The sequence below is a fragment of the Leucopleurus acutus genome, assembly GCF_964270905.1.
Source record: "Leucopleurus acutus genome assembly, chromosome: 11".
NCBI classification, from domain to species: Eukaryota; Metazoa; Chordata; class Mammalia; order Artiodactyla; family Delphinidae; genus Leucopleurus; species Leucopleurus acutus.
The window spans coordinates 86,309,676-86,334,863 of record NC_139152.1 but is presented as its reverse complement, the minus strand read 5'-3'; the positions used below and the strand labels follow the sequence as shown (position 1 = coordinate 86,334,863).

Here is a 25,188-nt window from a genome sequence, read left to right as displayed (position 1 = left end):
CGTTTTCATTAGCACTCAAATTCAACGCTGATGACACTCTGAACTAGTACAATTCTTCTTTGAAAAGCAATACAACTCCCTTGTTTAAAAAATGTGTGACTGTGGATGAGGACAGAAAGATAATATGCGATAATGAAAATAGCTGTGTTCGGATGATGGTATCACGGGCAATTTAAAACACCATCAAACATGCTCTCTCTCCAATTTTCATAAAGGAAGTAAAATAATGAGGTAGGGAATACATTAAAGCAAATTCCAGGCTTGTGAATTTGCAAGCTTATGTTTTATTTCTCAGGAATTAATTTAGAAATAGAACTTGTAGGACATGTGGTTAAAAAACTAAACCCATCAAAAATGGAAACAAATTAAGGGGGAAAAAAAGAGCTCTTATCAATAGCCAGGACATGGAAGCAACCTAAATGTCCACAGACAGATGAATGGATAAAGATGTGGCACATATATACAATGGAATATTCCTCAGCCATAAAAAGGAACGAAATTGAGTTATGTGTAATGAGGTGAATGGAACTAGAGTCTGTCATACAGAGTGACGTAAGCCAGAAAGAGAAAAATAAATAACCGCATGCTAACGCACATATATGGAATCAAGTGACTGATGAACCTAGTGGCAGGGCAGGAATAAAGACCCAGATGTAGAGAATGGAGTTGAGGACACAGGGAGGGGGGAAGGGTAAGCTGGGACGAAGTGAAAGAGTGGCACGGACATACATACACTAACAAATGTAAAATGAATATAGTGGGAAGCAGCCGCATAGCACAGGGAGATCAGCTCAGTGCTTTGTGACCACCTAGAGGGGTGGGATAGGGAGGGAGGCTCAAGAGGGAGGGGATATGGGGATATATGTATGCATATAGCTGATTCACTTTGTTGCACAGCAGAAACTAACAACACTGTAAAGCAATTATACGCCAATAAAGATATTTTAAAAAAAAAGAGCTCTTATCTATTTTTCTTATACTGGAAAACATGCTCATGTTAAAGAGATGGGGGAAGCCAAACTGCTGCTGCTGGTTAGTCTAAACAGAAAAACTGATGGGGTCAGTTCTTACACATATTTTATACGTGCAGAGCTGCTTTAGAATTTTCATAAAAATACATGTGAAAAAAATGAGCAGAGGCAGCTTTTCGATCCCAGCACAAAGAACACTCACAAAAGGGCAAATGCGATAGGCATGTACCTCACATTTCTTATCTGGCCAACACCTCCCAGCCTCACAAGACCTCCTTCACTGAAGACTGTGATTATGTTGACTATTAATAAAACAAAACTTCTGACGTTTGGCACTACAAGTCATTTTAAGACATTTCACAGGGTCTTCTCTCTGATGCTCCTTCTTCTTGAGCCATTTTTTTCTCTCTACAAATAAACTTAAGTTGAAATTATTACTCAAAATGATGTGTAATCAGTTTCCTATTCAACTATTACTGCTCAGATGTCCAGAATAAATTATCACCATATCGTCCTCACACTGAATAACGCTTGTGCCATCACTGTCACCCCAGGCCTTAATACCCCCTCTCTCGTACTGAAACCAAGGGGCCTTCAGTCAAAACAACAGGAGTCCCTCCTCCTCCTCCAGCAATTCCAGAAGGAAACCCTTTGGAAACTATTTTGCTCCAAAAAGCAAAGCCTCCACTGAGGAATTCATCAACTTTTGTAAGCAATTACTTCTGAGAGCCAAAGGTTGTGCAATTGCCCAGGTTATTCTATCGAAATGGTACAGAAGAGTTCATTCAATGAATCATTCTGCAAACCACCCACAGCTGGCACGGGAGCCAGGCTAGTTCTAAACACTTGAAAGCAACGCCCAGGACCAATTTTCAAATTATTACTGTTTCTAATCCATCCAACGGACTGACATTTGTGAAGTTTGATAAAAATGATTAGGAAACAAACTTTTAAAAGGCATGTAAAATTAAAACCCAAATTTTCTATTATATCAGATACTGTCAAATTACCCTTTAAGTTTCTAAACCTTTTTTCTTCATTTCCATCCCGATCTCATTACGGACTAGTAACAAACATTCTCTGGACTGCATTTTGAGTGGCACTCCTGTACAGCACATGGCTGTTTGCTAAAAAAACAAACACAAAAAACAACCAGTGGGTCCAGTAGCAAATCCAATTACATACTATGCCAGCCAGAACTCAGCATTTAGCAAGAGTGCCCCTAAAAATCCCCTACTGATCAAATTTTACTTTCCCTTAATCAAGAAGCTTTAAGGAAGATTTCCACAGCCAGAATTTTGTCTTAAGTGTTTGGTTTTTCAAAATCTAGTTTCTAAGCAAGTTGCTCAAAACCAGAGGTAAAAGCAACCACCAGAGGAGCTTCCTCGAAATATACCTCCTTGCTCCACCTCCCCTCTCCCCAAAATACTGTAACGATGACTTTTTACTCAAGCCACATCTTCTGTAATGAAATACCCTGGGGAAAACCAGCTAACACATGCAGTTACTGAGTATCTATCTGCCGAATGCCAGGGACTCCCCTAGATACTTTCTGCACAGCATGGTCCACTGGCCCTGTGAGTTACAGCATCTCCACGTCAAATGCTGTGGGAAGGTGTGTAGAGCATCGTCTGCACTGCGTGGTGTCTTGGAAGCCAGCCTGCCTGAGTTTGGATCTTGGTTCTGCCACTTCCAAGCTGTCAGGTCACTCAACCGCTCTGTCCTCAATTCCCTCAGGTGTTAAATGGAGACACTCCTGCCACCCACCCTGTGGGGTTCCTGTAAGGACTAATAAGTAGGTCAGCACGCGGAGGGCAGGGTCCTGACACAGTCAGTAAGCCCTCAGGAACCTCAGCGCTTCTGCAGTGTGATTCCCCGGGAAGCTGCTCTTTCTACGACTGCTCCCTACTTCAAGCCGCAAATGTGAACCACTCTCAGTTCTTCCCATTTCCAAACAGCGGGCTAGTGCGATCAACTCCATCTCCTATTCCCTCCCGCCTGGACCGTGTCTTCTGACACACACTGCCACGACCCCGGTTCAGGCCCCTGCCCCTGCCCGCCTCCAGACGTGCCTCGGCGGGACCCCTCCCCACAGCGCAGGCGGAGGGATTTCTCTCAGTAAGGTGTCTGATCACGTCCCCCCCACCCACCCCCGGACCCCGACCCCGACCCAGCTTTAAAGCACTCTTAGCTGAACTGCAATGGCCCCGGGATAAAGTCAAAATGTCCCGCCTTGGTTTATGAGGCCATGACCTTCCTACCTACTTCTCCAGCCTAATTTTATCATTTTTCTTAGCCCTCTCTGAGCTCTTCAAGCTACAGCAGCGCTCAGGGACCTGAAAGGCCATGAGCTCTTCCACAGAGCTCTCGTATCTGGCGTCCCCTGACCCTAGGGCTCGCCGCACTGGACTGCAACTGGCACTTCCCTCACCTGCCTCCCTGCTCCAACGCACATCCTAAACCCTTGCTGCTCCCCAGTGCCCAGCACAGTGCTAGGCACATGGCTGCACGACAGGTGCGCTCAGAGGGTGAGAAAATAGCATCCAGGGTTTTAATCTCGTTAATCAGCCGCCAGCTTGGAAAAAAGAAAAAGAAAAAAAAGCCCCATCAGAGGAGAAGAACATTCACCTCTGAGCTTCAAGGTCATAAGAGAACCAACAGATGGAGAGGCACAGTGGCAAACATCAAGACTTAAAAAGGGTTCCCATGGTGCCAGGCGTACGGCGGGAACAGGCCTTTGGCTGACTTCCCTGCGGGCCCGGGCTTCAGGAGGACACCTGCCTCTTCACTGCATCTCTCTGCCCAGCTGGCAGTCATCCTGCCAAGATGCTGCCGTGCTCTCACTGCTGCTGGGTCACAACACAACACGACACGACACGATACAACACAACCAAGTGAGGCGGCAGGAGGCAAGCACACGTCAGCCTTTTCAACCAGCCCACTGAGAACCAAATTCAGATTAAAAAGTTAGACACTCGCAGAACCAAGTAGGGAAGTTACGTCTTCATCCCTGTCGGAGATGACTGTTCTTATTTTAAAGTATCTTAGACTTTTAAATATACTCACTGTCGTGGGTTGAATTAAGTCTCCCAGAAAGATGTTCAAGTGCTGAGCCCTGGTAATGTGCACATGACCTTATTTGGAAACAAGGTCTTTGCAGATGTAACCAAGTTAAAATGAAATCATGCTGGATCAGCGTGGGCCCTAATCCAATGACTAATTATCCTTACAATAGGAGGGAAATTTGGCTCAGATACACAGGAGATAAGATCACATGAAAAGCGGAGGCAGAGACTGGAGTGATGTGTCTACAAGCTGAGAAATGTCAAGACCTGCAACCCCAGAACCTGAAGCGGCAAAGAAGCCATCCTCCCTAGAGTCTTTGGAGGGAGCACAGCCCTGCTGACACCCTGATTTCAGACTCTAGCCTCCAAAACTCTGAGAGAATAGATTTCCATTGTCTTCAAACGCCCAGTTTGTGGTAGTTTGTTACATCAGCCCCAGGAAACTAACACACTAAGTGTTCTTGAAAAAAAAAAAATTAAGTTAACTGGCTCCTTCCCTAGACAGTCTCAGTCATTACACTGAATAAAAGACATACTGGGCTTCCCTGGTGGCGCAGTGGTTGAGAGTCCGCCTGCGATGCAGGGGACACAGGTTCGTGCCCCGGTCCGGGAAGGTCCTACATGCCGCGGAGCGGCTGGGCCAGTGAGCCATGGCCGCTGAGCCTGCGCGTCCAGAGCCTGTGCTCCGCAACGGGAGAGGCCACAACAGCGAGAGGCCCGTGTACCACAAAAAAAAAAAAAAAAAAAAAAAAAAGACATACTGCCTGTTCTTTAAGAGCTTTTAAAATCTATTCTCTTTTCAATTTTTATTTATAATGTTTGAAATTTAGTTTTACTTCACAAGAACAACAGTTTTCAAAAAAAGAAGAAAAAAAAGCCACACAGAACAAAACAACACATACACACAAAGTTTTCTGTGAATAATGCCACTAAACAGGTGCTTATTAATACAGAGGAAGACACTATCCCTACTCAGGGAAAAGGCAAAGAAAAAGGAAATGAGAACATTTTTCCAGGCTGCAGTTCTCAGTTCCATACCTAAGCCTCTTTATGAGATAACCTCCCCCCACCTCCAAGTTCTCCAGCGTAGACACTTTTTTTGGTTTCCAGGCCCTACTTAGTGGTATCACAATATTCGACTCTTGGAATGAGCACTGACAGGCATGAAGAAACACTGACATCCAGAGGCCCACATTGGTCAATTTCCAGTTCTACTGCCATTTGCTTGATCTTTTACAAGCCTCACTTTCATTCTCATTCTTTAATGTCAAAAGCTCACAAGGTAGACATCATTTAGCCTCCAGGTAGCTCAGGGATAACTAGGATTGATGCTCTTTCTGGGTACGAACAGCATTATTAGCTGACTGCCAGGAAAATAATTTAGGACACATGATAAATAAAAGATTTGAGGCACATCTCTATAAAGCACTCTCATCATTTTTACCATTTAATAGCATGACGGTACTATCTGGTTACCAGGAATGAGAAACATATGAAAGAGAAAAAATCATTTCTAGAGACAAGGCTTTCTTTTGAGATATTCTCCACCACTAATAAGCTCTAAGGAGGTAAAAGTAGCTCGAGTACAGCAGAGAGAACACCAGCTGCAGAGTCCCAGATCTGCCCCCTGTAAGCCAGGTGACGCTGTCACTTTGAAACACAGCCTTTAAAACGTAGTGACCCACCTCTGCGCAGACGGGGTGGATTCCGATGGTGCCGTCCAGCTGGTCTTTGGTCAGCCCGCACTTGAGAGCTACTGCGAAGCCCTGGGTAACTTCTCCAGCATTTGGACCCAGTACGTGGAAGCCCACAACACGCTCCTAAGGTACAAAAAAGTAATAAAATTATGCAGCTTTTCCCCCCTTAACAGACTGGAATATTTCCCCAGTCTAATCTAAAACCCCCATTCAGAAATGGCCAAGGCTTATACTAATGCTTGCTGCTAAAAGCTGTCTAGGCTGCAGATACTCCAATGTGGGCCAGTACAGCACGTGTGGTCGCATCGAGCAAGAAGGGAAAGACAGGAATCGGCCATGGATGATGATGAAGAGACACATGAAAAGCAAAAATGTGTGCAACCCATAAGCACCAAAACGTTCTGGAAAATGTTTTCGAAGGGCCGTTCCATTGTGCCCTCATCTCCTCTATCTGATTGTCTCAAAGCTCCAGATAAACGACCTGTGGTAGCTGAAACACTGAAGAGCAACCATTCAAATTAAAAAATCGTTTACACTAAAGTTTTGGGGGTAGATAGCACAGACTTAAGATCCTTCCAATGTGAAAACACTTTTTAAAAAATTTCTTATTGGAGTATAGTAGTTTACAATGTTATATTAGTTTCAAGTGTACAGCAAAGTGAATCAGTTATGCATATACGTATATGTACTTTTCTAGATTCTTTTCCCATACAGGCCATTACAGAGTACTGAGTAGAGTTCCCTGTGCTATAAAGTAGGTCCTTATTAGTTATCTATTATACATATAGTAGCGTGTATATGTCAATCCCAATCTCCCACTTTATCCCCCCCCTTACCCCCTGAACCACAAGTTTGTTTTCTACATCTGTGACTCTATTTCGGTTCTGTAAAAAAGTTCATTTGTACCCTTTTTTTAGCTTCCACATAAAGCAATATCATATGATATCTGTCAATCTCTGTGAGTGAAAGCAAGAAAAAAAAATATTTGGCAACTGTGAAATACCTGTGTGGGAATTATTTTGGATAAATTCTAAATCCCAAACTCAGGCTACCTCTGCCGAGAGCAGGGAAGCCTGTTGCGTTCTACTGCACAGACTTTCCGAGCCAGCTCGGGGGTAGTGCATCCAGTCCAGCACCCTCACAACAGACCAGGTAGCTCGGGTGGTGAGGTGCAGAGCCTGACCTAAGGTGCAATGCTCCCTGGAAACAATCAGGAAAGGCATTCTGTATGTGATACATTCCATGTTAGACTCCTACATTATTCATCCTGACAGTCAGGGGCTGTGTATATGGATAAATAAAACACAAAATACACTAGGCTCTTAAAATATGCTACATTTACATGTAATAATATGGATAAATCTCAAACTGAGATTCAAAAAAACAAAAGTGCAGGCTTCTATTTAGCTGAGGATACCACTCTTCTTTAAACCACATTGTATGACATTTATGGTAAGTAATAGGCAGCAAACGTATACAAATATGAACAGGTGAGAGAGTTCAACTTGAGGACAGTGCTGCCTCTGGAGTAGGGAAGGAATGAGGGGTAGAGGATCAAGAAAGAATACGAAAGACAGCACCGGCACCAGCTAGTGGTTAACAGCACAGATTCTACGTTGCCTGGGACTGAATTCCAGCTCTGCCATTAACTAGTAAATACCCTGGCACAACTATTTAACTTCCACACTTCAGTTTCCTCGTCTATGAATGGGGATAACAATAGCACATACCTCATAGGGTTATGTAAGGATTAAATAAGGTCGTACATGTGGACCATTAAGTAGCCTCTGGCACATTTCAAGTGTTCAATTACATATAGGCTATTATAAACTGCCTCTGTGATGGTTTATCTCTGATAAGAGAAAAGCTCTGAAGCAAATACACCAAAATGTTAATATTCATTTGAGTCTGGATGGTAGGTACATTCTCCCAACCCTTTCTGTAAATTTTAAGTATTTCGTGTAAAAAAAGAATAGCACACAAAAAGCATAAAAGCCTGGTAAGCAAGTATTATCTAAAACCAAGCACATCTAGACACTGTGAAGTGACCAACTCAAAATGAATAAAGCAAGCCCCCAAGGATGGTCAAGTTCCAGAAGCAAGCTTTTGTATGAGACGGCTAATGACAAAAGAGCAATGACAAGTATTCGTCTCTTCTAATACTATCTTTTTTTTTGTATTTTTTTTTTTTTTTGCAGTACGCGGGCCTCTCACTGTTGTGGCCTCTCCCGTTGTGGAGCACAGGCTCCGGACGCGCAGGCTCACGGGCCCAGCCGCTCCGCAGCATGTGGGATCTTCCCGGACCGGGACACGAACCCGCGTCCCCTGCATCGGCAGGCGAACTCTCAACCACTGCGCCACCAGGGAAGCCCTAATACTATCATTTTAATGAAAATAATTGACAACACTGTCATCCTATTTATCGCCTCAGTCATTTTAATTAAGGTGAGTTTACCGGTAATGAAAATTATTTTTCATATTATATAAAAAATGCCAGGCTTCCCTGGTGGCGCAGTGGTTGAGAGTCCGCCTGCCGATGCAGGGGACACGGGTTCGTGCCCCGGTCCGGGAAGATCCCACATGCCGCGGAGCGGCTGGGCCCGTGAGCCACGGCCGCTGAGCCTGCGCGTCCGGAGCCTGTGCTCCGCAACGGGAGAGGCCACAACAGTGAGAGGCCCGCGTACTGTCAAAAAAAAAAAATTCGATTTGAACAAATGACACGGCAGTTCAAAAAAAACAAGGACAAAACAACTGGATACAGTTAAAATTAAAGACTCGCTCAGTGTGAAACTTTTGAGGTTTCATTGATTGCCTTGTGCAAATGAAGTATCTCTTGCTAGACATAAGGCTGCCAATGAGAACGTCTGACATTTTCTCCTTTTCTCCTTTCTCTTCTACAGTAGCATGGTATCTAATGTATACTCATACAAATGACGTTATTAAAACATGTCTAAAAAGATAAAACTCTACATGAAATTGTCCTCTATTTCTACTCTGTATAGCTTGTTAGAGGTTATCATAGTATGTCCAGTTTTTAAATGCATCTATGATGACCTTTTTTGTAGAGGATCCAGGTTTTCCTAGAACCTTGGGTTCTGCAAAAAGCAATCTGCAACTGTGCTACTGTGTACAGTGGTAGTTTCTAAACAGGATATATCAGTTAATTATACTCAAATCCCAAGATAAGAAAATGAGTTTATTAGCCTTTTAACATATGGATTCTTTAGCATTGTTTATAGTTTTACTGGGGACATTTTTTTTTAAAAGTAAGATCTCAGTTAAGTTAAAAATACCAATTCTCATAAAGATTCAATCCACATAGGTGAAGGGATATCAGGAGGTACAAACTTCCAGTTACAAAATAAATCAGTCACCGGTATGAAATGTACAATGTGGGGAATATAGTCAATAATTATGTAATATCTTTGAATGGTGACAGATAGGATACAAACTTGGGTTATTACTGTTCTTTTTTGTTTTGTCATTATTTGTAGACAGTTGACAGCTTCATTGGTCCCCTCTAATAAACACAAGCAGTTCTCAAGTTGTCCCTCTGGTTCCTTCCTCCAGAAAGTTCTGACTGCCTGCCCACTACATCCACTGCAGACGTGAGTCAAGCAGTGTCATCATGGGCCTCTCCCTGGGATAACATCCCAACAGGAGACCTACAGGTTGAACGCTAAAGGAATGCAATGTATGTACCATGTGAAAAATTAGTAGAAAGGTGTAAATAAGATTAGCACTTACACTGTCTTTGATATTGCAGACTATTTTTGCATAACATTTGTTGTTATCTCTTGATGGAATCGTCCATTCCAATGGCCAAAAGTGACTATGGTAAACCTAAGAAGAGGGAAGCACAATTTAGACCCATCATCTTAAGAAGTATGTCTGTCAAACATGAGTTGTGGTGTGAAGACGGTGGAGGCTCTTTAATGTTTAGTAATTAGACTTTCATTAAACAGTAAAATTCATGGATACATAGGAACCTGGTCAGAAGGTAAATAACTTTAAACTCATAGGTGACAAGCCCTTTTGCTATAAGCTCATCCCTTAATTACATTTCAACCTCCAACGAATAGACCTTATGTAACAAGAGCAAACAAATGAGAGAAAGAAGCTATGTAATTACTTGCTGTCTTGCATTAGAAAAAAAACAAAACAAAAAAACACCATCTAGCTACCTCACAGGAATGACAACTTTGGGCAAGAAACAAGTAAGGTGCCAGGAACAATTATAGCAACTATCTAGTTCTCTGACTTAATATTTCCAAAAATTTTCTCCTCTGAAATTATTCACCAAAAGTACTGAAGGAGAGAAGGAAGGAGGGAGGGAAGATGGTACATAGAAGGACAAACAGACATCCTTACTGACATTTCATAAGCTTAAGTCTTGGATGACTAAAGGGATTTTTTTCTCCTCCAACTGCTAGCCTCAATTCAAAACATATATGGTTGGTAGGACCTTTTAAAAACATACTGATTATGTAAACATTATATAACATTCTTTTATCTTATAATATGATGTGATTTTTTTAATGTGTGTTACAATATTGAATGTGTAGTATCATAGTACTGCAACCATTAACCGAGAAAAAATTGGTTAAAGCAATTACCTCCAAAGGCTAACAACTGCTGTGTTGTAAACATAAGCCTATGAGTAACTGCTTACTATTTCCCTTGCAGTTTTCAAGATTTCAACTAAAATGCATTGTTTTTATAATAAAAAATCCAAATTCTAGTAAAATGAATTCCAAAGATTATCTGTGAAGAAACACAGAATATATACATTAAGAACCTTAAAATTTAAATACCTTCTGATAGCAATCTATCCTCAGCAAAAAATCAGAGAAAGAGACAATGAGTAGCAAAGATGTTCACAATTCTATTTATAACAGTGAAAAACTGTAAATAATCTAATAAAAGAAAGTCTTACCAAATTACCATATAGCACCCCTAAAAGGAAATATTGCACAAGTCATTTTTAAAAGCGGTGCTTTTAGAGGGAAATGGCTTGTGACCTAACGTTAACTGCAAAGTACGACAGAAAACTGCACATAACTTAATCACGCTTAAACTAAAATGTATATGCCTACACAAAATTATATACATACACAATATATATAACACATAAATACTTAGAGATTAACATATGCAAAAGTATTAATAGCAGTTATCTTTTCATGAATTAAAATTTGTTTTTATATTTTCCTAATTTTTCAAATTTCCTATGAGGATATATATATATATATATATTTTTTTTTTTTGAGAATATATTATTTTTTACAATCAGAAAAGAAGTGTTGGGCTTCCCTGGTGGCACAGTGGTTGAGAGTCCACCTGCCGATGCAGGGGACACGGGTTTGTGCCCCGGTCCGGGAGGATCCCACAGGCCGCGGAGCGGCTGGGCCCGTGAGCCTGCGCGTCCGGAGCCTGTGCTCCGCAACGGGAGAGGCCACAACAGTGAGAGGCCCGCGTATCGCAAAAAAAAAAAAAAAAAAAAAAAAAAAAATGTAGAAAGCTCCTATTTAATACAGTCAACTCACGTTTAGCATTCCTAGTGGAAAAGATGAACATAACAACAAATTATATCATTTTATTATTTTTCAATCCAAAAACTAACTTTCCTAATTTTAGAATGCAACCTGTGATTTTATTTAAAAAAAAAAAAAAAAGATAAGAAGAAGGATTGCCTTCCAAAGCATGTTGGCTTTAGGCTAATATTTTATTTTATTTTTTTTGATTTTTGAATTTTATTTATTTTATTTTTTTATACAGCAGGTTCTTATTAGTTATCCATTTAATACATATTAGTGTAATATGTCAATCCCAATCTACCAATTCATCAAGAAATATGAAAATAATGTGTTACTGATAGACTGATATTACATGCTACTACTGAAGCATATAATAAAGAAAAGATTAAGAAATTTAAAATAGACTTTTATATTACAAAATTTACTCTGATTCACAAATCTGGTCTTTTAGAAGGTTTTACTGGAAACTTTTTTCCCAAGTGATTTAAAACAGCAGACCCTATGTGCAGCATTATTTGTATATATAAAAGTAGTTATTTCATGTGCATTTTCCTTGACTATATACAGGATAAAAGGTGACTGGCAAACTTAGTATAAATTAGAGGGTAATGGTAGAAAAAAAAAAGTTAACAAGACAGTAGAAATGTAGGTACTTTTTAGTTTCCTTCCTTGTATTTTTAACCATATAAATAATAAAAAGAAACCAGTAAAAGTGGTTTTGAAAAGTAGAACTAAGTATTACTGGGTCAACTGATAAAACTGATAAATGGAAGGCAGGTCAGATAAAAGTATTGTATCAACATCACATTGTCTAAAAAATAGTAACCACTGTGTGGTTATACAGGAAAATGTCCTTGTTTATAGGAAATACACATTCAAGTATTTAGGGGTAAAGGGGCATTCAACTTACTCTCAAATGGTTCAGGAAAAAGAAATACACACAGATGCACAAAGAAAGAGGAAGGGAACATGCAAAGTATAAAACAAATGGGCAAAATGTTAATAATACATGAATCTGGATAATGGGTATACAGAAATTCTTTGGGCTATTTTTCAATTTCTCTGTATGCTGAAAATTATTTTAAATTTTGGGGGGAAAAGTAGTAGTAAAGAGTAGAACTTACCTCAATATTTTCTTCCCCAAATTTCTCCACAGCTTTCTCTTCAGAAAGACCACAAGCACCATATTCCAAAGGAGTGAAAACGGTCGTTGGAACATTTTCATAGTCACACTGTTTCAAAATGGAGGAAAAGAGTTATGACAGAAGGAATTATAACTCAAAAGAGCATATACTTCAAAAAGGTTCAAATTTAGGAGAGGAAAACAGACTAATAAAAACCTACTATGCTGAGAACCATTAACTGATATGATAAAATTTCAGCAGCGGTTTAAAGTCCGTTAATACTAGTCATGAATAAACAATTTGCGTGGCCTCTCCACCCATCTACCAACAGATATTACAAGGACATCCTTTCTCTCCCTTAAATAAAGCAGCCAAAACACCACCAGTGCACCCAATGCTTAAAGTCTCCTATTATCAGTGGCAGAAGTTAACAGACTTTATTGGAAAATCAATCAGGCAATACAAATCAAGAGCCATAAGAACATTTAATAATTTTTGGCCCAATAGCACCACTTTTAGAAATCTATAATAATAATTTAATATATAGCAAAAGCCACATGCATTAATTGAGCAATGCCACAGTTCTCATCAACAGTGGCAATATTGGAGCGGCTTTAAAATGCAAATAAGGAAGTGATTCTGTAGTACATATTTCCAATACAAACTTATGCAGCCATTAAAATGGTAATGAAGGCCACAGCAACAAAAAAGTTCATGATTATGACAGTATTTCCAAAGCACATTTTAATAGGCGTAGATGTCGGAAGGGTTCTGAAGTGAAACAAGTTTGTAAAATGCTGTAATTAGCAAATAAACAGGTTTCTCAACTATCAGATTCCTCAGAGCCTTTGATATGCTGATGTGAATTGTGAAAAATGTAATTATGTAAGTGCCAAATATGTTTGCCGATGCTATTTGGTAAAAACCTACCCAGTCACATTTGGACATAGAGGTAAAGGCTAAATTTAAGGTAAGCGCTTAAAATATGAAAAATACAATTCTCCCTCTCTAACACCATAGGGTGAGATTTTTAAAATGTGCCTCCCTCTAGAAATAGCATATATAGTCTTTTTTCTCTAAAAAGAGCACAAATCCTTGGAATTCCGATTCAGAAGTAAAGGCAGACATCCACTTACAGCCATAATGGACCAGGTTTACTTCCTGTTTTAAACAACTAAAAAACGGGACAAATATGCAATACTTTTTAAGACACTGATGGTAGGGTGTGCAGCACTGTGGTCCCTGTGAGAAGGGAAACAAATGAGGTGAGACCAGCGATTGCTCTAGTCTCCTGCCCAGAGCAGTTTCCAGGGCTTGGTGCAAAGAGAGGGAACAGAGTGCAGGGTCTTCCTGAATTATGGAGACAGAGATCCCAGTTCAGGGAAGCCAGTGTGGCCCGAAGCCGCAGGGCAGAACACCAAAGTGGGTAGAGCTGCACAAGGAGAACTTAAGATCTGCAGAGAGGGCCTCCTGAGATTTGGGCTGAGGACTGATCTGTAAATGGATGCCAGAGGAAAGCACTCAAGGGTGAGGAAAGAACCACTGGAAATCAGTGAGCCCCCAAATGACCAGAGCTCTTACAGGACGGGAATCAGTTTCTGTTCCCACAGGCCAGAGGAGAGAGAGTTCGTAGTAAGAGGAACGAGGGCAGAGTTCTTGAAAGGGCAATAATTGAGTAGTGGAACTAAATTGGGCCTAAATGAAAGGCTGCTGTTGACAAACCTTAAAAAAGCTGAAAAGCAACCTACACAAGGATAAAATTAATCCCCTGTAACATAACGGGCCACCAGAACAAAGTCCAACACTATATAAGGGAATTCAACAAAACCCAGCCCCTAACAGTGTAAAATGCACAAAGTCTGCATCCATCCAAAGTAACACAATATGCAAATGAGCAAGAACACACAAACTAATAACCAAGAGGAAAATCAATCAACAGAAACAGACATTGCAAAAGAGAGAAGGGGATTAGCAGAGGACATTAAAAGAGCTATTATAAGGACTTCCCTGGTGGCGTGGTGGTTGGGAGTCTGCCTGCCAATTCAGGGGACACGGGTTTGATCCCTGGTCCGGGAGGATCCCACATGCCATGGAGCAGCTGAGCCTCTGCGCCACAGCTACTGAGCCTGCACTCTAGAGTCCGCGAGCCACGGCTACTGAGCGCGCGTGCCGGAATTACTGAAGCCCGTAATTACTGAACGCTGTGAGCTCCGCAACAAGAGGAGCCACCGCAATGAGACACCCGTTCACCGCAACGAAGAGTAGCCCCTGCTCGATGCACTAGAGGGAGCCTGCGCACAGCGGCGGGGACCCAACACAGACGAAGATTAAATAAATAATTTTTTTTTTTTTAAAAGGAGCTATTATAAATGTGTTCTGTAGACTCAAGAAACTAGAGAAAAATAGGAATCCGCTGAGGAGAGAAAAGAAAAATATATTTTAAATAAGTAAAACTCGTAGAGATGAAAGAAACTGCTTGAAGTGCAAACTACACAGAATGGGATTTATATCCCAAGACAGTGCAAAAGAAAAGATCAGTGGACTTGAAGACATTGCAATAGGCTCTCTAAAAAAATAAAGCACAGAAACAGGGAGGAAAAACATGAACAGAGCATTCGAGACCCACTGAGGGAACCAACATTCATTAATGTGAGGCTGAGGGGGAAAAAAGAGGGGGAAAGCAGAAAAATTGAATGGCTAAAAAATTTCCAAATTTGATGAAAACTATGAACAGATAAACCCCAAATCTCTACACACCACCAGCAGAATGCCGAAACATGCAATGATCAAAATGCTAAAAAACAGTGATTAAAAAGAAAATCTTAAGAGGAACAAAGATAAAAATGAGGGCATATTCTCTTTAGAATCTATGCAACCAGAAGACAATGGGCAAATACTTAAATAAACACTGTAAATCTAGAATTCTACATTCAGCAAAAATATCTTCAAAAAAATAAAGGCAAAATAAACTTAAAAATAAAAAAGCCAAGGAATTCCCCTTGAGCAGACATGCACTAAACAACTGTTAAAGGAAGTTCTTCAGGCAGAAAATGGTATATCAGACGGAAATCTGGATCCACATAAAAGACATTTTTTCTCCTTGGTCTCAAAATTCAGTTTCCAATTGGCTTAAATAGACTATTGTGGCCTAGCCTGAGAAATGTAATCCTTGTTTTTAATACTTTATTTGGATAAAATGCTTTGCAGTTTTCACAATAAACAACGTAATAAGCTTCTAGAACACAACCCATCCTCAAGTTGCAGATATGTGTACCGTGGTTTCTCTGTAGTTTCCACATAAAATAGTTTTACATTTACTGTAAAATTGAACTAATTTACAAAGAACCACTTTATGTAATAATAAAGATGCTAGGGCTTCCCTGGTGGCGCAGTGGTTGAGAGTCCGCCTGCCGATGCAGGGGACATGGGTTCGTGCCCCGGTCCGGGAAGATCCCACATGCCGCGGAGCGGCTAGGCCCGTGAGCCATGGCCGCGGGGCCTGTGCTCCGCAACGGGAGAGGCAACAGCAGTGAGAGGCCCACGTACCACAAAAACCAAAACAAAACAAAACAAAAAAAAGATGCTAACATTTGCTATTTGTGAAAATAAAAGTATTTCAAGTGTTTGAGAGCAATTCTAAAACGATCCAAGAGACAACTACTGGTCCTTGGAGATAACAGCTGGAGTGCCCGTCACACTGGGTTCTAAAGCTGGTACGTGTGCCTTATCATCTGGCTTTTTAAAGAGCTTAGTGGAATGTCCATCATCTACAGGCTGACTCAGCTTTATGATCTGTTCTGTTTTTGAAATGATAAAAACATTTATTTTCATTCCTTCATTTATGTATGTTCCCAAAATAACAGAATATTTAGTGGCAAATATTTTAGCAGCTTTGAAAATGACTTTAATCATCTTGTTAAAAAAGATTCATTTAAATTTTTCCAATATATTTTCCACTTCATTTTATTTAGTAGAAGCACCTCTGTACTTGGTGGTGGATTCTTTAAGTCTTGAGACATCTGCTCTATCCTCAGCACATTTTATAATCCATACTTCCCAAATCTTCCTTATCTCTTAGGCGATACATTTTCATGGTTAAGACAGCAGTACCTACAATCAGATGTGGACTGGATTTATGCCTTGGCTACCTCCAAGCATTGTGACCTTGGACAATTACCTAATTTCTTGTAAGATGTCATCATTTTCCACAGCTGCCCTAAGGTGGAATGAGGTATGTGTATACAGCACTTATTAGCACAGTGCCAAGCACGTCAAACATAGCCGCTCCCTGTCCCCTTTCCTCCCAACACTCTTATGAAGCAATGAATATGTTATCAATTTTGAGGGAAGGCACAAACACCCATGATTCAATTTGGGTTCTCTTAAAATCCCATTAACAGATTTAATTTAGGCAGGTGTTTATGTTAAGCTGAATTTTTCAACAGAGAGCTGCTCCTTTAAAAGGAAGGAAGGGGGCTTCCCTGGTGGCGCAGTGGTTGAGAGTCCACCTGCCGATGCAGGGGATGCGGGTCCGTGCCCTGGACCGGGAGGATCCCACATGTCGCGGAGCGGCTGGGCCCGTGAGCCACCACCGCTGGGCCTGCGCGTCCGGAGCCTGTGCTCCGCGGCGGGAGAGGCCACGGCAGTGGGAGGCCCGCATAACGGCAAAAAAAAAAAAAAAAAAAAAAAAAAGGAAGGAAGGCAGATGTGGATCCTCTGACGTTCTCAGATATGTGGGAATGTTCTATTAATACATACTGGGCAAAATTAAAAGGATTATGCAGTTCTTTAAAAACCAAACAAAACTGTGTAATTTCCCCAAATACAATTAACCTAGATATCTATTAGCATTTCAGCTTTGTTTACTATATTTGAAGGACAGACTGGTGAGATTTCAAACTCAGGGACTTAGCATCACCTGTTTATTTTCCTGTTTGGTAAAGCACTTGTCATATTAGTTAGACTAAAAACGGGGGGAAAAGAACGAACAACAAAAAAAGAGTCCTTTAATTTCAATTTACATTAAATTCTGATGCTGATAAAAGCTTAAGGCACTTTAAGAATTCGCTCTACCTGGCAGATGCTAGAATACAGTACTATTCTCACACACAGAAGAATATGTCCAAAGTAAGTGGATTCACTATTTTTTTTTTAAGGAATTTTGTGCTACAATAATTTTAAATTTATTTAGTACCAAATTTTTGTATATTTGCCCTCTGGTTATTATTGGTATAAAAAAAATCTCTTTCCATTTTAGGAAATCACAAGGACTCAAGGTCAAAAACAAATGCACCTCACATTTTATTTCTGAATACCCCTTTCTTGGTTCACCATTACTCAAAAACTCCAACAGTTAAAGAGGTAGATAAGTTTATTTCAAATAGTGATATGGGGGCTTCCCTGGTGGCACAGGGGTTGAGGGTCCGCCTGCCGATGCGGGGGGCGCGGGTTCATGCCCCGGTCCGGGAGGATCCCACGTGCCATGGAGCGGCTGGGACCGTGAGCCGTGGCCGCTGGGCCTGTGCGTCCGGAGCCTGTGCTCAGCGGCAGGAGAGGCCGCAGCGGTGAGAGGCCCGCGTACCACACACACACACAAAAAAACAGTGATATGAACCAACTACTATTCCCTGGATGATCAGACAACCCTGGATTAAAAATCCGTTTTAACCTCAATCCTGTTATCCTCAAAACATAAGATTTTATCATGCTACAATCCAAACCAATCCCAGGTACATTCAAAATGCTTGTCACAAATTCTACTAGCAGTATTCTTTGAAGTTTCAGTTGCTGTAACCACACTAAATCAACCCGTGATGACTTATGCACAAGGAAAATGGGTAGTGACTAAATTCTTTACAATCGATATTTCTAGAATCCTTTTAAAAAAATAGTTGGGGAAGGAACGTTGGTAATGGGTAGGGGATATAAGGGAAACCTCTATACCTTCCTCTAAATTTTGCTGTGAACCTAAAACTGTTCTTTAAAAGGTCTTAAAAAACTAATTAGAGCATATTTATTCTTTTCTTGCCATCTAGTCCCATGAGACACAACCAAGAGTTTCCATTTCCTGCAATGACTTTTAAAATCACTTACATATTCAACATTCCAAGAGCAGAAGATCTGCTTTTAGAAAGGACAAGGGAATAAAGCCTGAATATTGGTTTAAATAGCTCTGCACATTGACATTACTACCTAGATCCCCAAATCCTTTTGCAGCCTAGACAGGGGCCATAAAAAGATTTAGAAAATTATAACTCAAATTGGTAATAATGAAATTGATGTAAAGTGCAACTATTAGGAGTATATGGAACATAATAGTGCTGAAACTTGATTAACCAGGCTCATTTTATTCTTAGTGTGATTCTAAGAGTGACAATTTCCATAATAAATCACAAAGGTACAGTGGTCTTAGCAATGTCTTGTCTGGAATAGAGTTAATAAAGCACATCTAGGATGCCATCATCAAAACAACTAAATTATTCAAGACCTGGAAAACTTCACAACCACCCTACACAGAGCACTGGGAGGTACCATTACAACAGCATGTCCGTGGTGACAGCCCCAACACTCACCTTGACAGTGGAGCTCCCATACAGCCTCCGCGCCAGCAACCTTCCTGCCTGGATTGCCACTGGGGTGAGCTCCAGCTTCCCCTCTAACACATCGCCAATGGCATAGATGTAAGGCACGCTGGTCTGCTCTTCATCCGTGACAGGTATTTTTCCAGTCCTGCAAATTCATTCAGTTAAAATCATCATCAATTACCACTATTCAGGAAGTAGATCAAAATCCCCTTTCTCCCAAAGAAGCCCCAAACTGTGGCTCTAACTGAGGGCAATGTTCTCATGTATTACCAAAACAACAACAAAACTCAGAGGAACCAAAAGCTTAGAAATTCTAGCTATTCTGAAAATCAGAGGAATAAGAAAACCGTAAGAAACCCTGGGATGGGAAAAGTAGAACACACCGGTTAAGAATGAATGAGGATTCTAAAGTGTGATAACCACGTCTGTTAGTTATTACCTCTGTGATGTGGGGAGGGCTATTTAACATCTCTAAGCCTCATTCTCCCACCTATCAAATAGGAATAATGATAATGGGAATAATTGGTGAGAAGAAAAAGAATACCATCATCTACCTTAAGGGGTTGTGAGGACTGAATGAGAATGTGTATAAAACATTAAGCACAGTAGTCCACGGAGTCCAGTAATTACAGAATAAGTGTTAACATTATACAAAATCTAAACCTTGGCCCCAGTTGGAAACAGGCGAGTAGGTTGTTAAAATGGTGGAACACCTGGTCTGCTAAATCTTATCAGACCTCCCCAACTCCTTTGTCTCTCCAACCCAAAGGGGAAAGAAAATAATAAAGCAAAAATGTTCGCATTAAGATTAAGAAATCTCTTCTGTATAAATGTTATTCCTGGAAGGGGGTAGAGGGGGCACCCTGTATTTTCCAAGGCAGCTAGCCTCTCAGAGCGCTTGTTTTTACTTGGATATAAGAAGGGTGATACTGGGAAATACCCCATGCTACTCCTGTAAGCAGACAACAGAGTCTCAATTACCCAGTGCAGTGGTATAGTCCAAAGGGATTTTAACTTATAAAACATCAAAGTTTTCAGACTCATAGCTGTCACTAGAAATGTAGCGACCACTCTAGTGATCCTAAAACTTGGTAGCTTTGAACATGGTTCAGATCTGCATGTTCAATGAAGCTTTCAAAGCATATACCTGCAATTCACTGGGAAGTTGGATCTTTTTCTGTACACATATACATTGAAGAAACAAAATGCAAGCCAGCGTACCTCTCATTTAGATTTTGAAAAGGAAAAAAAGAAAAAGACAAATAGGAAATATCATGATTGGCACTGAAAGAAGAGTCTTCTAAGCTTAAAAAGGGAACGCTCCAACTATGGTAAAAACTAACTTTAAAATCTAAAACTCCAGTATTAATCGATCTTATAAATAACTGAAATAGTACTTAATAAAACATAATAAAGATTTTTTCTTACTGTTCATTTAACTTTACCCCCACGTTTTCTAAGCCAATTTCCCTTGTGCAAGCATCTCTTCCTATTGCCAGCAATACCTGAAAAATTATTAATATATAGTGACTGTTAATAGAAAGGCTTTGCATGAGTTATTTAATCATATTTTTTTCTGTTTATTAAGGCGATGTGATTCATTTTCCAGACCTGGAAAGACATATTCTATTAAGATAATAATGCAAGAGTTTAAACAAATCAAAATCATTTAAATTAAATCTTCTAAACATGACATAGTAAAAAGTCTTACCCATTTCTTGTTAAGAAAAAGGGAGTTAACAATTCCTTAATAAGTCTAGCCAAGTATAGCGACAAAGACAGCATAGCCTATGACTGAAATAAGTTATTTTTTTAAAGTGGTGGGCTGGGAAAATGAAAGAACATGGAGCAGAGAAATTCTAGCTCATTTTTAAATGTTGATACCTTTTAATAGCCATCTGATAAACAGTATTTAAGTTATAGTGGAGAATATTTGAATCCATCCCTATACCAAAACAAATTATAATATCCTAAGTAATAAAGGTGTCTTAGAATAGGAACAGAACCAAGGGTTTTGGAACTAGCAACCCAGCAAACATCCAGTGAGCACACTATCTGTTTTCTAATTAAGTAGGACCGAGGTCCATTCCTTACCGTATTATACTCTCCTTCGATGGTTTTGTCACTATCAGTGGACTTAGCTACCACCCTGAGTCGGCCTGGTGTCCCTGCTTCAATTTGTTCAACCTACAAAAGTGATAAAGTTTTACTCCACAATAAAGACATGTATCAGTATCAAGATGGCTAATTATGTCCTCTCCTTCTATCTGGTTAAACCGAAGTTAAAACATGAAATTTGGCTTGGAAGGTCTTTTATGTCCCACCTCCCTCGCATTAACATCTTTAGGATGACATGTGGTTCTTTTATGTATTTCCTTCTTTCTCACTGCTTAATGTTTGCTAGAGGGGCTTTCCTTCAAATAGTTCTCAAACGGAATAAAATTCAGAGAGAAAGCAGGAAAGGAGAAAGCCAGAGAAAGTACACTACAATCTCTAAAATTAAACCAATGACTTACTGCTTCTGCCAGGCTCCTATCTTATGACTTACCCAGAACCATTAATCCCATGCTGCTCACATTCGTACACTCCGTTTTGACTACATATGTTCAGCTTTGTCAACAAAGAATAGACACGGAAATAGATCAATCACGATACAGATAAGAGCCAGAAAGCCCTAAAAATCATAGTGGGTGAGGAGGTATGTGTGCTTGTCATAACTAGGGGTTGTCTTCAGGTGAGGACGTAGGAAGGCTGAGCAAGCCCTGGTACTTGTGCTCTGGCAAATGAGTCTGAACATATTAACCTACTACACATAGACGTCAACAGCCAAATCATGGGTTTCTGTATAATACTTACCGAAGAGACCCATAAAATCAACTGCAATTTCTACCCTACCTTTAAAATACAATACACTCTGTATGGGAAAACTGTGAAGCGTCATTTTATTTTCAACATCAACAAATAGTAAAGATTCCCTTCTAAAATTCCCTTCCTTTCTTACGTAGTTAAGCCCCTTTGAACATACTGGAAATGTCTTTCCGTTTAAATTCAAATATTCTAATTTTTGGAGAAGAGTGAATTGGTCCATGGCTTAGATTTGCGTAAACATATTAAAGGCCTCATCCCTCCCTCAAATTCCTTTCTGCCTCACTCACTTCTGTGTTCCAGTCAGGCCTTTCCTGTAACTAGCACATTTTCTGCCTTTAGAACAATTTCATTCCCCATGGCCTTTTTGCACATGCTATATTCTTGCCTAAAATGCATTCTCTCTCCCTCCTCTCCACAGAAGCCTTCGTCCACTGGGTCACTTTATAATACAGCCAGCGTTCACCACCTGCCTACGGGGATCAGGGACACCCTGGTAACCCCAGCAAGATATTATGTACACAGACACAAGCTTATTTCACTAGGGATAGTCCACCACATTCTCAAAGGGCCTACAATGCCCCAAATGTTAAGATATTATAAAGGAAGATGCCACTTTTCTATCAGTATAGCATATACATACAGCTGCCGTTTTCTAATCATCGTCGTAATGCTAATGCAATCTTCATGAGAACTCTAAGATAGGTGCTATCAATTATCATCATTTTACAGAAGAAACTGAGGCCCAGAGAAGTTAAGTAATTCTCCCAGAGTCATAATAGTAAGAAACTGGGAGAACAGCGTTTGCACCCAAGTCATTCTGATGCCCACACTCATCAAGAGATTATGGGCATCAAGAGATTCATGGTCCCACAGAAAACCTATGTTATTAACCCAATAAGCAATTTTTAAAATGACAGCTAAAATTCCTTAATTTTAACAAAACAGTCCCATCCTTACTTGCCCTAAAGGAAACTGTTACTTTGAGGTATGCAAAGTGATCGATTTTGCCACTCTTATGTATCAAAACATTTGTGGTAATGTTAACAAGTCTCAAATATAACTTGGCATATTATTCAGCATTTTCAAAAGAAGATTAAATGAGCAAAACAGGCCAGCCCACATAACAAAATTAGATAATCACTTCCAGGGAGGCCAGAATAATACAATGCATCTGTGGACTATACTGTATACAAAGTAGAAATGTCTTTTGCAAGAAAAAGAAAAAAATCAGTCATCTTAAACTCTTATTTAAATAACTGGTATGTAGAACGAAACAAGTATAATAGACCAAAGATAATAAAATAATGGAATGCATAAAGGAAAGCATTAAGCAGAAGAGAACTAATAAAGGTGGTAAAGTTGAGAAGGGAAGGAAATTATTAATCTGCAAACAAGAACAAAGCTATTTAGGTGGTAGGAAGGTACCAGTTTATACACCTAAATCACACAAGTTGAGGAATTACAGCATTCCCAATGGTTTATAATGCTGAAAGGAGGCTTCTATCACTCACCCCAACTCTATTCTCTTGCCTTTTAACATGCGTATAGAATCAACAAACATATAGGCAACCCCACTTACTTTTATTGGTACAAACTGTCTTATAAACTTGATACCATGTTCTTCCATATGTTCACCGATTTTGTTGGCCATGTCCTGGTCAAATCCTCTTAGGAGAATGGACCGTACCATAACAGTGACATCTAAACCAATGCCAGCAAGAAATCCAGCACATTCCAAAGCAACGTAGGATGCTCCAACCACCAGGGTCTTACCCGGGCAATAGGGTAAAGAGAACAGATCATCACTGAAAAAGAAAATTTTTTTTTAAAAGGAAGAAAAGAAAGAAGAGAAAAATGTTCATATGTGAATAATGACCATATCAAAGTAGACCTTTTTACTTTCCTAAGAACAAGACACTTTTAAAATTAAAAACATTCAATTAGCTACAGACATAATATTTGAGAAGATTTTATAAAGTCTTAGACACTCTCCTTTCTTGCCACTTAGCTGCTCTGGAAGCAGCTCGAGCTACCATGGCTGAGCACAGTAAACCATACAACGCTGACATTAGCCCAACTCCCAGTCAAACACATTTATTCTGTACTATCCAGAATAATTCTCCACTTATGTGTTTACAACCATACATTTGCAAACCCAAACTCCCACCCTCCTCCCACCCCTCAGCTCTCCCTGAGGTACAAACCCGGTGTTACTTCCCCTCACCTACAACACCAATTATCAAGTGGAGGAGAGAGGGACTTCCCTGCTGGTCCAGCGGTTAAGACTCCGCACTCCCAATGCAGGGGGACCAGGTTCGATCCCTGGTCAGGGAACTAGATTCCGCATGCTGCATCTAAACGATCCCACATGCAGCAACTAAGACCCAGCACAGCCAAATAAATAAATATTAAAAAAAAAAAAAAAGTGGGGAGAGGGGTGGGGAAAACCTTCAACATATGGGTTTTATTGAAAACCAACTATAAAAAGACACTGATGAAAGAAATTAAAGATGATACAAATAGATGGAGAGATATACCATGTTCTTGGATTGGAAGAATCAACATTGTGAAAATGACTCTACTACCCAAAGCAATCTACAGATTCAATGCAATCCCTATCAAACTACCACTGGCATTTTTCACAGAACTAGAACAAAAAATTTCGCAATTTGTATGGAAACACAAAAGACCCCGAATAGCCAAAGCAATCTTGAGAACGAAAAAAGGAGCTGGAGGAATCAGGCTCCCTGACTTCAGACTATACTACAAAGCTACAGTAATCAAGACAGTATGGTACTGGCACAAAAACAGAAAGATAGATCAATGGAACAGGATAGAAAGCCCAGAGATAAATCCACGCACATATGGACACCTTATCTTTGATAAAGGTGGCAGGAATGTACAGTGGAGAAAGGACAGCCTCTTCAATAAGTGGTGCTGGGAAAACTGGACAGGTACATGTAAAAGTATGAGATTAGATCACTCCCTAACACCATACACAAAAATAAGCTCAAAATGGATTAAAGACCTAAATGTAAGGCCAGAAACTATCAAACTCTTAGAGGAAAACATAGGCAGAACACTCTATGACATAAATCACAGCAAGATCCTTTCTGACCCACCTCCTAGAGTAATGGAAATAAAAACAAAAATAAACAAATGGGACCTAATGAAACTTCAAAGCTTTTGCACAGCAAAGGAAACCATAAACAAGACCAAAAGACAACCCTCAGAATGGGAGAAAATATTTGCAAATGAAGCAACCGACAAAGGATTAATCTCCAAAATTTACAAGCAGCTCATGCAGCTCAATAACAAAAAAACAAACAACCCAATCCAAAA

At 40.1% G+C, this 25,188-nt stretch overlaps 1 protein-coding gene across 3 annotated transcripts in view; it reads right to left on the bottom strand.

The window, feature by feature from the left end:
* The window catches only part of TXNRD1 (thioredoxin reductase 1), a 74,036-nt gene that overhangs the window by 6,884 nt on the left and 41,964 nt on the right, over positions 1-25,188 (bottom strand). For all 3 annotated transcript variants that reach the window (XM_082849884.1, XM_082849883.1, XM_082849885.1), the window contains exons 7-13: positions 23,426-23,651; positions 21,073-21,165; positions 20,407-20,483; positions 18,967-19,123; positions 12,395-12,502; positions 9,481-9,576; positions 5,722-5,856 (exon numbers count right to left, since the gene is read on the bottom strand). In XM_082849884.1, coding sequence (XP_082706010.1) covers positions 5,722-5,856; positions 9,481-9,576; positions 12,395-12,502; positions 18,967-19,123; positions 20,407-20,483; positions 21,073-21,165; positions 23,426-23,651 — 892 coding nt within the window. The remainder of the gene's footprint in view (positions 1-5,721; positions 5,857-9,480; positions 9,577-12,394; positions 12,503-18,966; positions 19,124-20,406; positions 20,484-21,072; positions 21,166-23,425; positions 23,652-25,188) is intronic.